Raw genomic sequence first — 13,864 nt, forward strand, 5'->3', positions numbered from 1 at the left:
ATTACTGCTCATCACAGTACAGTTATAGTTAGATTACTGCTCCTCACACTACAGTTAGAGTTAGATTACTGCCCATCACAGTACAGTTAGAGTTAGATTACTGCTCATCACAGTACAGTTAGAGTTAGATTACTGCTCCTCACACACCACCTCACAGTACAGTTAGAGTTAGATTACTGCTCATCACAGTACAGTTAGAGTTAGATTACTGCTCCTCACACACCACCTCACAGTACAGTTAGAGTTAGATTACTGCTCCTCACAGTACAGTTAGAGTTAGATGACTGCTCCTCACAGTACAGTTAGAGTTAGATTACTGCTCATCACAGTACAGTTAGAGTTAGATTACTGCTCATCACAGTACAGTTAGAGTTAGATTACTGCTCCTCACACACCACCTCACAGTACAGTTAGAGTTAGATTACTGCTCACCACAGTACAGTTAGAGTTAGATTACTGCTCCTCACACACCACCTCACAGTACAGTTAGAGTTAGATTACTGCTCATCACAGTACAGTTAGAGTTAGATTACTGCTCATCACAGTACAGTTAGAGTTAGATTACTGCTCCTCACAGTACAGTTAGAGTTAGATTACTGCTCCTCACAGTACAGTTAGAGTTAGATTACTGCTCCTCACAGTACAGTTAGAGTTAGATTACTGCTCCTCACAGTACAGTTAGAGTTAGATTACTGCTCCTCACAGTACAGTTAGAGTTTGCCCAGGGCTGCTGCTGTTCTCAACACACTGTTGCTCTAACTGCTTTTCCACTTTGACTATCAGTCAGTCTTTTTATAAATCTAATGACAATCACAGAAGAGAGAGAGCAAGAGAGACAGAGACACTGTATATATATATATATATATATATATATATATATATATATATATATAATATGACATTTGTAATGTCTTTATTGTTTTGAAACTTATGTTCTTCTTCTTCTTCTTCACTGTTAATTTTTATTGTTTATTTAACTTTTGTATATTATCTACCTCACTTGCTTTGGCAATGTTAACACATGTTTCCCATGCCAATAAAGCCCCTTGATTTTATTTTATTTTATTTGAGAGACAGAGGGACAGAGAGAGACAGAGAGGGAGGGACAGAGAGAGAGACAGAGAGAGACAGAGAGAGACAGAGACAGAGAGAGAGACAGAGACAGAGACAGAGAGAGAGAGAGAGAGGGAGAGAGAGAGAGAGAGAGAGACAGAGAGAGAGAGAGAGAGAGAGAGAGAGAGAGAGACAGAGAGAGAGAGAGAGAGAGAGAGAGAGACAGAGAGAGAGAGAGAGAGAGAGAGAGAGAGAGAGAGAGAGAGAGAGAGAAAGAGGTGGAGGAACTGAAGAGACAGAATGCAGGTGACAAGACAACGACATCACAACGTACAGACCTCAGCATGGCGTCACAGTGACGTTCATTATAAATGTTTAACGTGACTGTAATGAGAAGTCAACCCGAGGCACTAAACTATTGTACTGTGTTATGTTTTGCTGGTTGCCTAGGAGACTGAGACATTATTTTGCAGTCGTTCAAGTTCACCAGAGTTCAAAGACGTGGTGCTAGTGCGGATCGTAGATGTACCAGAAAAAGGAAATGGAAGTATTACCTTCGGGAAACTGTTCAAATGTTCTCCAAACCCCTACTTTTCCCTGATAATAGTAGCAGCATATGGACATATAAAAAGATACAACGGATAACAGAATAAGATGTTTGCTTGATAATTGTAATGACTAAGCCGTAGCTTTTAGTTGTTTGTTCTTATCCATATTCACAGACAAACCGAAGGTGGCATTCTTCACTGCTCTGACTGACGATATTCAACTTGGACCATTCAGCAATGAAACTACTCTAACCTACAGCGAAGTCGTCACAAACATCGGCAAGGCTTACAACCAATTTAAAGATACTACATCCTGTGCATCCATTTCAGCTATATGATTGACAGCTGAAGAAAAATGTACTTGTGAATATATACATATTCATTTCCTGATGCATGTCTCTTCACAGCACCAGTAAGGGGAGTCTCTAATTCAGATACAGCGCTCCATGTATCTTGACAAATATATATCCACAAACGGGTGTATTTTTGTACAAGAATGATCAGAGAATGGCTTCCACATATGAAGGGGACAATGATGGCATGTTTACGAATGTATCTAATGCAGCTGTCCTGTAGTTAGAGGTGGGAGATGTGGTTTATGTGCGTCTCCCTGTAAACTACCGAATCTATGCTATGGTGGTTCAGACAATAAGAGCACCTTCAGTAGCTTCCTGCTCTTCACCATTTAAATGATGATCTGATATGAGACCACAGTGTTTCACCTCCCACCAATAAAAACATTAACCTAGTGATTTGTTCCCAGACTAATTCCTTAATGTAATTAGGTATGGAGTACTTCTATGAGAAGTAACACTATAACATTTAGTACTGTAAATAGAGAGAACAATAATCAAAACAAACAGTGAAAAAAATACAGCCCTTAAAATGAATGAATTTGAATGGATTTTTAGTAAAGTAAGAATATATATAGAGTAGATAGATGAGGAAGGAGGGAAGGTTCTACTTTAGAACCAACCTTATAGAGGGAGATATATGAGAGGGTATAGAGCAGTGGTAAGTCAGGATCACGGCCCCTTGTGGGGTCACAGATTATTGTATGGGACAATATATATTTTTGAGAAAGATAAATAAATAAATATAATTTTATTGAGTAAATATACATATTGGTTTCTTTTAATTTTAATAAGAGATTAAAATTCAATGAATTTAAGGTTATTTGTTCATGTAAAAAAAATCTAAATTTACCCATTTTACGGTTGTGGCTTTAGATTTGCTGTGGTGTGGGGTCACGAGAAATTCTTGAGGAAAAAATGGAGTCCCCAGAGATTTGGATGGAAAAAATGGGGTGCCTGCTGAACAAGTTAGAATACCAGTGGTATATAGTATGTTGTATCTAAGGAGATATATCTCTACCACTGAGAAACACTGAGACAGACAGCTGCTCTGTTGACAGACAGGTGCTGGTGCACAAATACTCCTTGGCTCAGCAAAACAACCCAGAGACTACCCTCCTCTCCCTATCACCCTCTCCCTCTGTCTCTACCTCTCCTTCATTTTACCGACAGGCTACCCTTCTTCTCTCACTATCGTCCTCTCACTTCATCTCTCCCTCATCCCTTTATCTGTAGTCCAACTATCCACAGAGGGCACTTCATACTCTTCAAAAGCATGTCAGAGCCTGGCCCTCCCCACCAGGCATTCCTAAGGGCTTTAAAGCTGTTGTTAGGTGAGTCTACATGACAGAGGGAGGGTTAAGACGGGTTAGTATAAGACCAGCACCCTCATGGCCTGAGGGCAGCTGTAGTCTGAAGAGTGAACAGCAGGAATCTATCTGAGGACCAGGCTGGACAGTACGGGGGGGGGGGGATTTATTACATCTGTGTGAATATAGAGATCAACTGTACACTACTGTACACTACTGGTATCTGTCTGTGCAATGACATCGTAGTTTACTCACAAGGCCTTGTCCAGAATCTCCTGTTTCTCTGTGAGTTCTTGCTTCAAGCTCTCCACCTCCACTTTCAACTCAATGTTCTGGAACACACAGAGAGAAACATGTCAAATCACAAAACAACAATATATCAAACAGAAACCATGAACTGTGCATATGTAATATATCATGAAACAAAAAAATAGTGTAGCTGTTCAATTCTGTTAAGAGGCATGAATTGACTCAGATTAGCTTCATAATACAGTATACAAAATGAATCAGTATACAAAATGAATCTCCCAAAGTACACAACCCATATGAGAGTGAAGCAGGTTTATAAATAGCATAGAGGGATATGAACACCTGCTAGTTCCCTCCCCAGCCCCCCCCCATCCCTCCCCCAGAACCCCATCTAACCCCCTCCCCTCTCTTCCCCCTACTGCCCCCAGCCCACAGCAACAGGGACAGTTATAACCCCAGGTAATGGAGAAGGACAGTAACAGTTTGTTAATAGCTATGGGAATAAGGTTCTCAAGTGACTTGTTAGATACAGAGTATGATGTATAACTCATAACAAAGACATGTATAATTGCTAACCTGTTACTCTGTAAACCATATGACCATACCGACACATACACTGCATGTATGGACATTGACACACACAACACACACAAGGAATGCACGCACGCAGACAAGCATAATAAACACACAAATCAAATCAAATTGTATTTGTCACATGCGCCGAATACAACAGGTGTAGATCTTAACGTGAAATGCTTACTTACAAGCCCTTAACCAACCGTCTCTGATCTGTCAACATTACTGGACTACTGTCTCTGTTCTGTCAACATTACTGGACAACAGCATGTCTCTGATCTGTCAACATTACTGGACTACTGTCTCTGATCTGTCAACATTACTGGACTACTGTCGCTGTTCTGTCAACATTACTGGACTACAGCATGTCTCTGATCTGTCAACATTACTGGACTACAGCATGTCTCTGTTCTGTCAACATTACTGGACTACTGTCTCTGTTCTGTCAACATTACTGGACTACAGCATGTCTCTGTTCTGTCAACATTACTGGACTACTGTCTCTGTTCTGTCAACATTACTGGACTACAGCATGTCTCTGATCTGTCAACATTACTGGACTACTGTCTCTGTTCTGTCAACATTACTGGACTACTGTCTCTGATCTGTCAACATTACTGGACTACTGTCTCTATTCTGTCAACATTACTGGACTACTGTCTCTGATCTGTCAACATTACTGGACTACTGTCTCTGATCTGTCAACATTACTGGACTACAGCATGTCTCTGATCTGTCAACATTACTGGACTACTGTCTCTGATCTGTCAACATTACTGGACTACTGTCTCTGATCTGTCAACATTACTGGACTACAGCATGTCTCTGATCTGTCAACATTACTGGACTACTGTCTCTGATTTGTCAACATTACTGGACTACTGTCTCTGATCTGTCAACATTACTGGACTACTGTCTCTGATCTGTCAACATTACTGGACTACAGCATGCCTCTGTTCTGTCAACATTACTGGACTACTGTCTCTGATCTGTCAACATTACTGGACTATTGTCTCTGATCTGTCAACATTACTGGACTACTGTCTCTGATCTGTCAACATTACTGGACTACAGCATGTCTCTGTTCTGTCAACATTATTGGACTACTCTCTCTGATCTGTCAACATTACTGGACTACAGCATGTCTCTGATCTGTCAACATTACTGGACTACTGTCTCTTTTCTGTCAACATTACTGGACTACTGTCTCTGTTCTGTCAACATTACTGGACTACTGTCTCTGATCTGCCAACATTACTGGACTACAGCATGTCTCTGATCTGTCAACATTACTGGACTACTCTCTCTGATCTGTCAACATTACTGGACTACTCTCTCTGATCAGTCAACATTACTGGACTACAGCATGTCTCTGATCTGTCAACATTATAAATCAGGAGGTGCACGAAGTTAACTGCACATACTTTTCAGCCATGGCATTTAGAAGGAGCAAAACAAAAGTTACAATCAGATGTTTTAATCTGATTTGATTCTGTTGGTATTGGTCATGGCTTGTCTGGACACAAAACATTGTTGTTCCTGTCGCTCTGTCGGTCATTAATCTTTGCTCTGCACATCATAGAAATAAGTCCCTGAATTACAAGGAGATCATTGATGTTATAATTTGATCATGTTTTGATGATACTCACAATAACAATTCTTTCTATACTTTGGTTAACAACATGATGGCACTTAACCTTTAGATGAGTTCACTGAGGGAGCTGCTAGAGAGATGATCTTTATACTTCAAAGGTAATATCAAAGTTGAATATTAATGATGTAAACATCTAGTCAGCCAACAGAGTACATACATTATCACCGACCCAGTGTTTTATTACGGCAGCTGTGGGTGTCTAGTAACCTGATCCCAGGTCTGTTTGTGTTGTCTTGCCAACTCCTTTGCATTGATTTGATAATGACAGCAGTGGAGTTGGCAAGACAACACAAACAAATCTGGGGCCAGGCTAGTTGTCTAAGGCTGCAGTCAGAGAAGGTCACAGAGGTTGACACAGAAAGCAGATCTGCTAGTCTCACTGCAGCAGATATGATACAGGCATAAACTGTTCATAGAGTAAATGTCTGCATATCATATCCCTGATTTGACTGTAGCCTGCAGTAAGGTCAGAGGGGTGGATATATCCCTGATTTGACTGTAGCCTGCAGTAAGGTCAGAGGGGTGGATATATCTCTGATTTGACTGTAGCCTGCAGTAAGGTCAGAGGGGTGGACATATCCCTGATTTGACTGTAGCCTGCAGTAAGGTCAGAGGGGTGGATATAGAAAGCTGACGTCTGTTTGAAACTCTGAGGTGTTCACTGGCTGGTCTCTGATTGGTGGTGTCGGAGGGATTTTCTCAAAAACTATTGGCTCCACTGCCCCCAGGCCAGACAGCAGCTGCTGGGGTATCACCTTTGCAACAACAATACCGGTCTCAACCAGTCTTAACCACATCAGTCACGTTGCCTGTCCAGTAGGCAGGTCTGTTTTTCAAAATAAATATACAGTATAACTTTGGGATCATGTGATCTAATGTACGACATTCCATTGTTCACACTATTAATCATATTCCAGTTATTATTAACATTTTACTGCAGTGGGATAAACCAGGGTCCCACAGAGTGTTTCTGGGTAGTCTTAAACAAAATCTACTTTCAAACAAAAGTATACACCTCACACACATGATTATGGGCTTAAAAAAAAAAAGAAGAAGTCTGATATTTGAAATGATGAAATGTATTACATTTTGAGTTTGCATCCCAATATTGCACTTTATAAACATCACAGAATACTGAAATATAACAAAACTGTTTGACATAGAAACACCACATTTTTGGCGGGTTTTTAAAAATTATGTTTATTAATTATGACTCTACCCAAGAGGCCACGAGAGGGCGATTTGGCCATTTGACTACAGGAAAGGGGTATACTAAATACTTTTATATTAGCTCTTTATATTAGATCTTGCTCTGGGTTTACTCTAGTATCTCTGAGCTCAGATCAGTCTCTAAAGACAGGGCAGTGTAATTGGCGGCTGCAGTTAACACTCAGAAACAGGTCTGTGACCTATTGAAAAAGGTATTGTGATCATCACTGTCTGGGAGCTGCAGCATGAACAGTCAACAGGAAGAGAGCTGGAAACTACAGTATGTACTGTAAACAACCATAGGAGATACACTGGGCCATGATTACTGGATCCATTCATTCATTCATTCAATTGCATGACTTTGCATAATTCATTAATCATCTGGAGCTAAATAAACATGTTGATGTATGATGAACCCAGACCACACAGCATAGACCTTCACACAAAACTCTCTCACCTTCTCTCTCTGTCACACACACACACACATAGCAACACTGCATATTCAATTGTAAAAGAGCAACAAATGGCTATTCCCCCCTATGAAGTTCCCATCCCCTGCACCCCCCTCCTCTGTCCCTCGTGAGACTCACCCTCTTGTGGGACATCATGGCTGCCCCTACCCCCTGTCATCCACCCCTCAGTGCCCCAGTGAGACTCACCCTCTTGTGGGATATCATGGCTGCTCCTACCCCCTGTCCTCCACCCCTCAGTGCCCCAGTGAGACTCACCCTCTTGTGGGATATCATGGCTGCTCCTACCCCCTGTCCTCCACCCCTCAGTGCCCCAGTGAGACTCACCCTTTTGTGGGACATCATGGCTGTTCCTACCCCCTGTCCTCCACCCCTCAGTGCCCCAGTGAGACTCACCCTCTTGTGGACATCATGGCTACTCCTACCCCCTGTCCTCCACCCCTCAGTGCCCCAGTGAGACTCACCCTCTTGTGGACATCATGGCTGCTGTCCTCATACTTCTGCTGGATCCTCTCCTCCAGGAAGTAGATCCTCAGCTTCAGGCTGAAGTTCTCCTTCTTCAGGTCATTTAGGTGCTGAGAAATAGTACGGTAACCACGGAAACTGTTAGACATGATGACGGGTTTTTCACAGGGGGCAACAGAGCCCCCCATTCAGTCCCGCATCCTAACTAAAGCAACACTGAATAAAAACATAATAACATGAACAAATAAGAATGCAAATCTATCGGTAAAACAGTCCTTACTGTCTAACTGTCAACAACTGTAACAGTCAACTGTGAAGTGACAGTCAAACTCAGAGAGGAGAGCTGCCCCGTTTTCAACATGGAGGGGTGGGGGCTGGGGGTGTTAGAGGACGGGGGACGGGGGACGGGGGACGGGGGACGGGGGGGGGGAGTGTTAGAGGGTTATGTCTGAGTTTCTTTTTTTAACACTGGGAAGTTATTCCAGGAATCTGACACAGGCTGGAGAGAATGGCTCAGACAGGCCTCAGGCAGTGCTGTTCTGCTACTGTAGCTGATTGCGAACACATACTGTATGTCACTACTTTTGTACAGTAGCCTCCCCTCCCCCCCATCCACCTAGAAGTGGACTTAGTGATTTGGAGGCCATCCACCTATAAGTGAACTTAGTGATTTGGAGGCCATCCACCTAGAAGTGAACTTAGTGATTTGGAGGCCATCCACCTAGAAGTGAACTTAGTGATTTGGAGGCCATCCACCTAGAAGTGGACTTAGTGATTTGGAGGCCATCCACCTAGAAGTGAACTTAGTGATTTGGAGGCCATCCACCTAGAAGTGGACTTAGTGATTTGGAGGCCATCCACCCAGGAGGGGACTTGGTGATTTGGAGGCCATCCACCCAGGTGGAGACTTAGTGATTTGGAGGCCATCCACCCAGGAAGGGACTTAGTGATTTGGAGGCCATCCACCTAGAAGTGGACTTAGTGATTTGGATTTGGCCATCCACCCAGGAGGGGACTTGGTGATTTGGAGGCCATCCACCCAGGTGGAGACTTAGTGATTTGGAGGCCATCCGCCCAGGAGGGGACTTGGTGATTTGGTTACCTTGGCACGTTCATCCAAAATAATCCCAGCATCCGAGCAGTGCACCGTGCACCCGCCAACTTTCTTTCAATTCGCAAGTCGCTGAAACTATCTCACCAGAGAAAGCATCCGAGCGAAACAGTGACTCTCTGTCTTACTATGTGTAGCCCATGTATCTGACGCTGTCTGGCCAGAAACAGTATGACATATTATATTTGGCCAGACAGCAACAGATACATGGGCTAAACATTAATGTCCTCTGCCTCGACCATGATGGCAGTGTTATTACATCCCCCAAAGTTAACCCACACTGGGCTAAGGATAAAAACTGCAGCCATTAACCCCACAACCCTCCACCCCATACCAGTGCACATACAGGCAGAAACTGCAAAACACCTAAACAAGTTGAACTGGAACCAGAAATGCTGAGACAACACTGTATATGTATATCTAGAGTGAAGCATATGAGATGTGAACGTCAACATTTGACAACCATGAAGTTACTAGACGCTATCTGATCAGAAGGGGGTGCTATAGCACCACTCTCCTGCCCTGTTCACCTGAGTTAGTGGAAAAACTACACTCTGGACCCCGGAATGCTTCACTGATCCAAGGATATTTTTAGGAGCTATCAAGCTCTGGCTGTCGCTGTGGAATTCCAGACTGGGAACTGGGAACTGGCGCTCAGACGAGTAGCGCTGTCCTGTGGGCCGTGAGGGGTAGAAGGGTAGTGGAGGAGAAGGAAAGACACTAAAACAGATTGACTCACACACACACACACACGCACGCACACACACACACACACACACGCACGCACACACACACACACACACACACACACACACACACACACACACACACACACACACACACACACACACACACACACACACACACACACACACACACACACACGCACACACACACCAATGAGATGGTGTATGAAAAGTAGACCATACAAACAGTGAGCAAACAAGACTGCAATGGCTAGGCCAGGACAGCGACGGAGTGGCTGAGACGCAAACAGGTCAGAGAATGATCATCATGTGTGACAACACTGTATTCCATCATATAGGATACAGCAGAGCTGTAGGGAGAGAACCCCAGTCCAGTCCACCCATTACAATCAATACAATATATTTAATCTGTCATAATGTATAGGCTATAGCAGAGCTGGAGAGAAAACCAGAACACCCATAACACACGACAACCCAATTAGAGCTCATTCAAAAGAGATCATTGAATGTGTTACAAAACCAGCTGCATGTAAAAATAAACCATCCCTATTCTATCAATGCACTTTCCCATTCCGACGTCTGCTCATCCCTTTCCGACGTCTGCTCATCCCTTTCCGATGTCTGCTCATCCCTTTCCCTTTCTGCTCATCCCATTCCGACGTCTGCTCATCCCTTTCCGACGCCTGCTCATCCCTTTCCCTTTCTGCTCATCCCTTTCCCTTTCTGCTCATCCCTTTCCGAAGTCTGCTCATCCCTTTCCCTTTCTGCTCATCCCTTTCCGACGTCTGCTCATCCCTTTCCCTTTCTGCTCATCCTTTTCCCTTTCTGCTCATCCCTTTACCTTTCTACTCATCCCTTTCCCTTTCTGCTCATCCCTTTCCGACGTCTGCTCATCCCTTTCCCATTCTGCTCATCCCTTTCCGACGTCTGCTCATCCCTTTCCCTTTCCGACGTCTGCTCATCCCTTTCCCTTTCTGCTCATCCCTTTCCGACGTCTGCTCATCCCTTTCCCTTTCTACTCATCCCTTTACCTTTCTGCTCATCCCTTTACCTTTCTACTCATCCCTTTCCCTTTCTGCTCATCCCTTTCTGCTCATCCCTTTACCTTTCTACTCATCTCTTTCCCTTTCTACTCATCCCTTTACCTTTCTGCTCATCCCTTTACCTTTCTACTCATCTCTTTCCCTTTCTACTCATCCCTTTACCTTTTCTGCTCATCCCTTTACCTTTCTGCTCATCCCTTTACCTTTCTGCTCATCCCTTTACCTTTCTACTCATCCCTTTCCCTTTCTGCTCATCCCTTTCCCTTTCTGCTCATCCCATTTCCTTTCTGCTCATCCCTTTCCATTTCTGCTCATCCCTTTCCCTTTCTGCTCATCCCATTTCCTTTCTGCTCATCCCTTTCCCTTTCTGCTCATCCCTTTTCCTTTCTGCTCATCCCTTTCCCTTTCTGCTCATCCCTTTCCCTTTCTGCTCATCCCTTTCCCTTTCTGCTCATCCCTTTTCCTTTCTGCTCATCCCTTTTCCTTTCTGCTCATCCCTTTCCCTTTCTGCTCATCCCTTTTCCTTTCTGCTCATCCCTTTTCCTTTCTGCTCATCCCTTTTCCTTTCTGCTCATCCCTTTCCCTTTCTGCTCATCCCTTTCCCTTTCTGCTCATCCCTTTTCCTTTCTGCTCATCCCTTTTCCTTTCTGCTCATTGTCTAGTGACAGTACTACATGAGATGGCGCGCATGCAGACATTTTCCAGAGTCCCGTACCAACTTTTAAATTGTACCCCACTGTTTTTTTTTACTGGGGTGAATCTAACCATCCATTATTACAATCAGACTGGATTAAAGCCGTGCAGATAAATATGTGAGTTGTGAAAGGCTCCTATGGCACACCAGCCACATCTTAGACATTTTCCAGCAGTGACTTCCCTCCCTTGTCAAGCAGAGCCGAGCCGCGTCCCATTCCCAACCCCGCTACCCCCCTAATTTGCATTTCCCATAGACCGCTATTGTGTTTCCATGGTGACCCTTGTCAATGGCAGTCATAACAGCTTACTAACCCCTTCCTCCATGTGTCAGAAGCAGTTTTGGGAACAGCAGTCAGCAGCCAACCGACATAGGAGAGAGGAGAGAGGCGGGAGGCAGTATTCCACCCGACATAGGAGAGAGGAGAGAGGCGGGAGGCAGTATTCCACCCAACATAGGAGAGACGAGAGAGGCGGGAGGCAGTATTCCACCCGACATAGGAGAGACGAGAGAGGCGGGAGGCAGTATTCCACCCAACATAGGAGAGAGGAGAGAGGCGGGAGGCAGTATTCCACCCAACATAGGAGAGAGGCGGGAGGCAGTATTCCACCCAACATAGGAGAGAGGAGAGAGGCGGGAGGCAGTATTCCACCCGACATAGGAGAGAGGAGAGAGGCGGGAGGCAGTATTCCACCCGACATAGGAGAGACGAGAGAGGCGGGAGGCAGTATTCCACCCAACATAGGAGAGAGGCGGGAGGCAGAGAGACCTACAGTAGGGTTACAATGCAGCTATGATATTTGCATATGGTTCTTTAATTAGAATGTTGTTTTCAAACTAAATGTGCAACAAGACACCAGAAAATAACCACAAGTAAAACTGTGAAGGAAGGAGAAGGGGATTCTTAGAGGAAGTACAGTTGTGTGGTGTGAGTTGAGGACTGAATGGCTGTAAGTCAGCTCGCCATATAAAACTAGTGCTTGTTGAGTTAGTCTATGGAAAGGTGTCAGAACGTCCCTGTCGATAAGGCCAACACTGAGTAGAATGACACAACCACCTTAATGGGAAATAGAGTAGACCACACAACATACTCAGGTTAGAGACACTTTTTACTCCAAATCCTCATCATTAAATGAGTTATACAGTCTGACAAGGACTTTTCCAAACTGCCAATATACTGTATCTGTAATAATATACATGGTCCTACTGTATTTACACTATAAATAAATAGTAAATAATAATAAATTATACATTAACAAATGGAAAAATACCATGTGTGCTATTGGTCGCATGCTGTTAATTACATCAAGCCAAGTTTAACAACCATGTAAAATTATATTTATGGTTCAGCGCTTCTGTTTATTTAATTATTACTGCTTACATCGCAAGTTCCATAATTATGCATATACAAATTGGGCAGACAACCATAAAATTCCACTGTTTGGAGTCTATTTATAAGGAAAATAAATGAAGCAGAACATTTTCAGTTCCGCTGTATCCAGGGAAACAAATGCCAAGGCAACAGTACTGACTTTTACTGCGATGCGATGGGATGTGATGTAAAGTCATGTGATGTAAAGTCATGTTTGAGTTTTATCAAAGTATGCTTGAATAGGTGCAGCACAGACAAGAGTCCCCAGAAATCTTTCAATAGAGCTAATTAACTTAAAAGTGTGGCGTACTAAATCATATATAACATTAAAAACAACAGTCCCTGCACTCTGAATCAGTAACCCCAGGGTAACACAATGTGTGCCGATCTTTACTAAACCTAAATAAAATCCATTATTAATCCATGACCAGATAGAACAAACACTTCTTGGCTGCCTCCATCTGTTAGTTGACTTTTGTTGCCATGGTAACACGATGGAAGTCACAGAGAGGGTGATATCACTTTTACTTCTTCCCCTCTCTTCATCAAGCAGCATGTCCCCTCCCTCTCTTCCCCCTTCTCTTCATCTCTCCCCTCGCTCCATCCTTCTCTCTGTTTCTCTGTTAAATCCATCCCAGATGTGGTGGCAGAGCATGGTGCCAGTGGTATGTGAGTGGAGGAGGGAGTAGTGTAATGGGGGGGTGGGGCCCTCTCCCTCTGCCAGCTTCCCATCAGGGGTACGTACACTGGTACTGAGGGGGGGAGAGGGGATGGGTGGTGGAGGATCACTTTCCAGCCTGCCTGCCAACCCCCCACTGCACTGCAGCCCTTAAGGTACATCACCCTCCTTGCTCCCAACCATGGCCAGAAAAACAGACCCAACACTGACTAACCTGCCCGTAAACCCTACCACACAACACCTATAGCTATCCAGAAACATACACACTCACACACACACACACACACACATAAACACATGCAAAATGCACACACACACTCACACTTTACATTACTTTCCCACACACCCCTATCCAGTACCCCTGCCTCTCC

At 44.0% G+C, this 13,864-nt stretch overlaps 1 protein-coding gene across 4 annotated transcripts in view; it reads right to left on the bottom strand.

The window, feature by feature from the left end:
- The window catches only part of LOC139409505 (phosphodiesterase 4D interacting protein), a 140,110-nt gene that overhangs the window by 91,420 nt on the left and 34,826 nt on the right, over positions 1 to 13,864 (bottom strand). For 2 of the 4 annotated variants that reach the window (XM_071154765.1, XM_071154764.1), the window contains exons 4-5: positions 7,887 to 7,997; positions 3,520 to 3,596 (exon numbers count right to left, since the gene is read on the bottom strand). In XM_071154765.1, the coding sequence (XP_071010866.1) occupies positions 3,520 to 3,596; positions 7,887 to 7,997 (188 nt within the window). Of the gene's footprint in view, positions 1 to 3,519; positions 3,597 to 7,886; positions 8,244 to 13,864 lie in introns of those variants that run through there. The other 2 variants (XM_071154767.1, XM_071154766.1) reach the window with 2 other exon arrangements.

The sequence above is a fragment of the Oncorhynchus clarkii genome, chromosome 5, assembly GCF_045791955.1.
Source record: "Oncorhynchus clarkii lewisi isolate Uvic-CL-2024 chromosome 5, UVic_Ocla_1.0, whole genome shotgun sequence".
Lineage (NCBI taxonomy): Eukaryota > Metazoa > Chordata > Actinopteri > Salmoniformes > Salmonidae > Oncorhynchus > Oncorhynchus clarkii.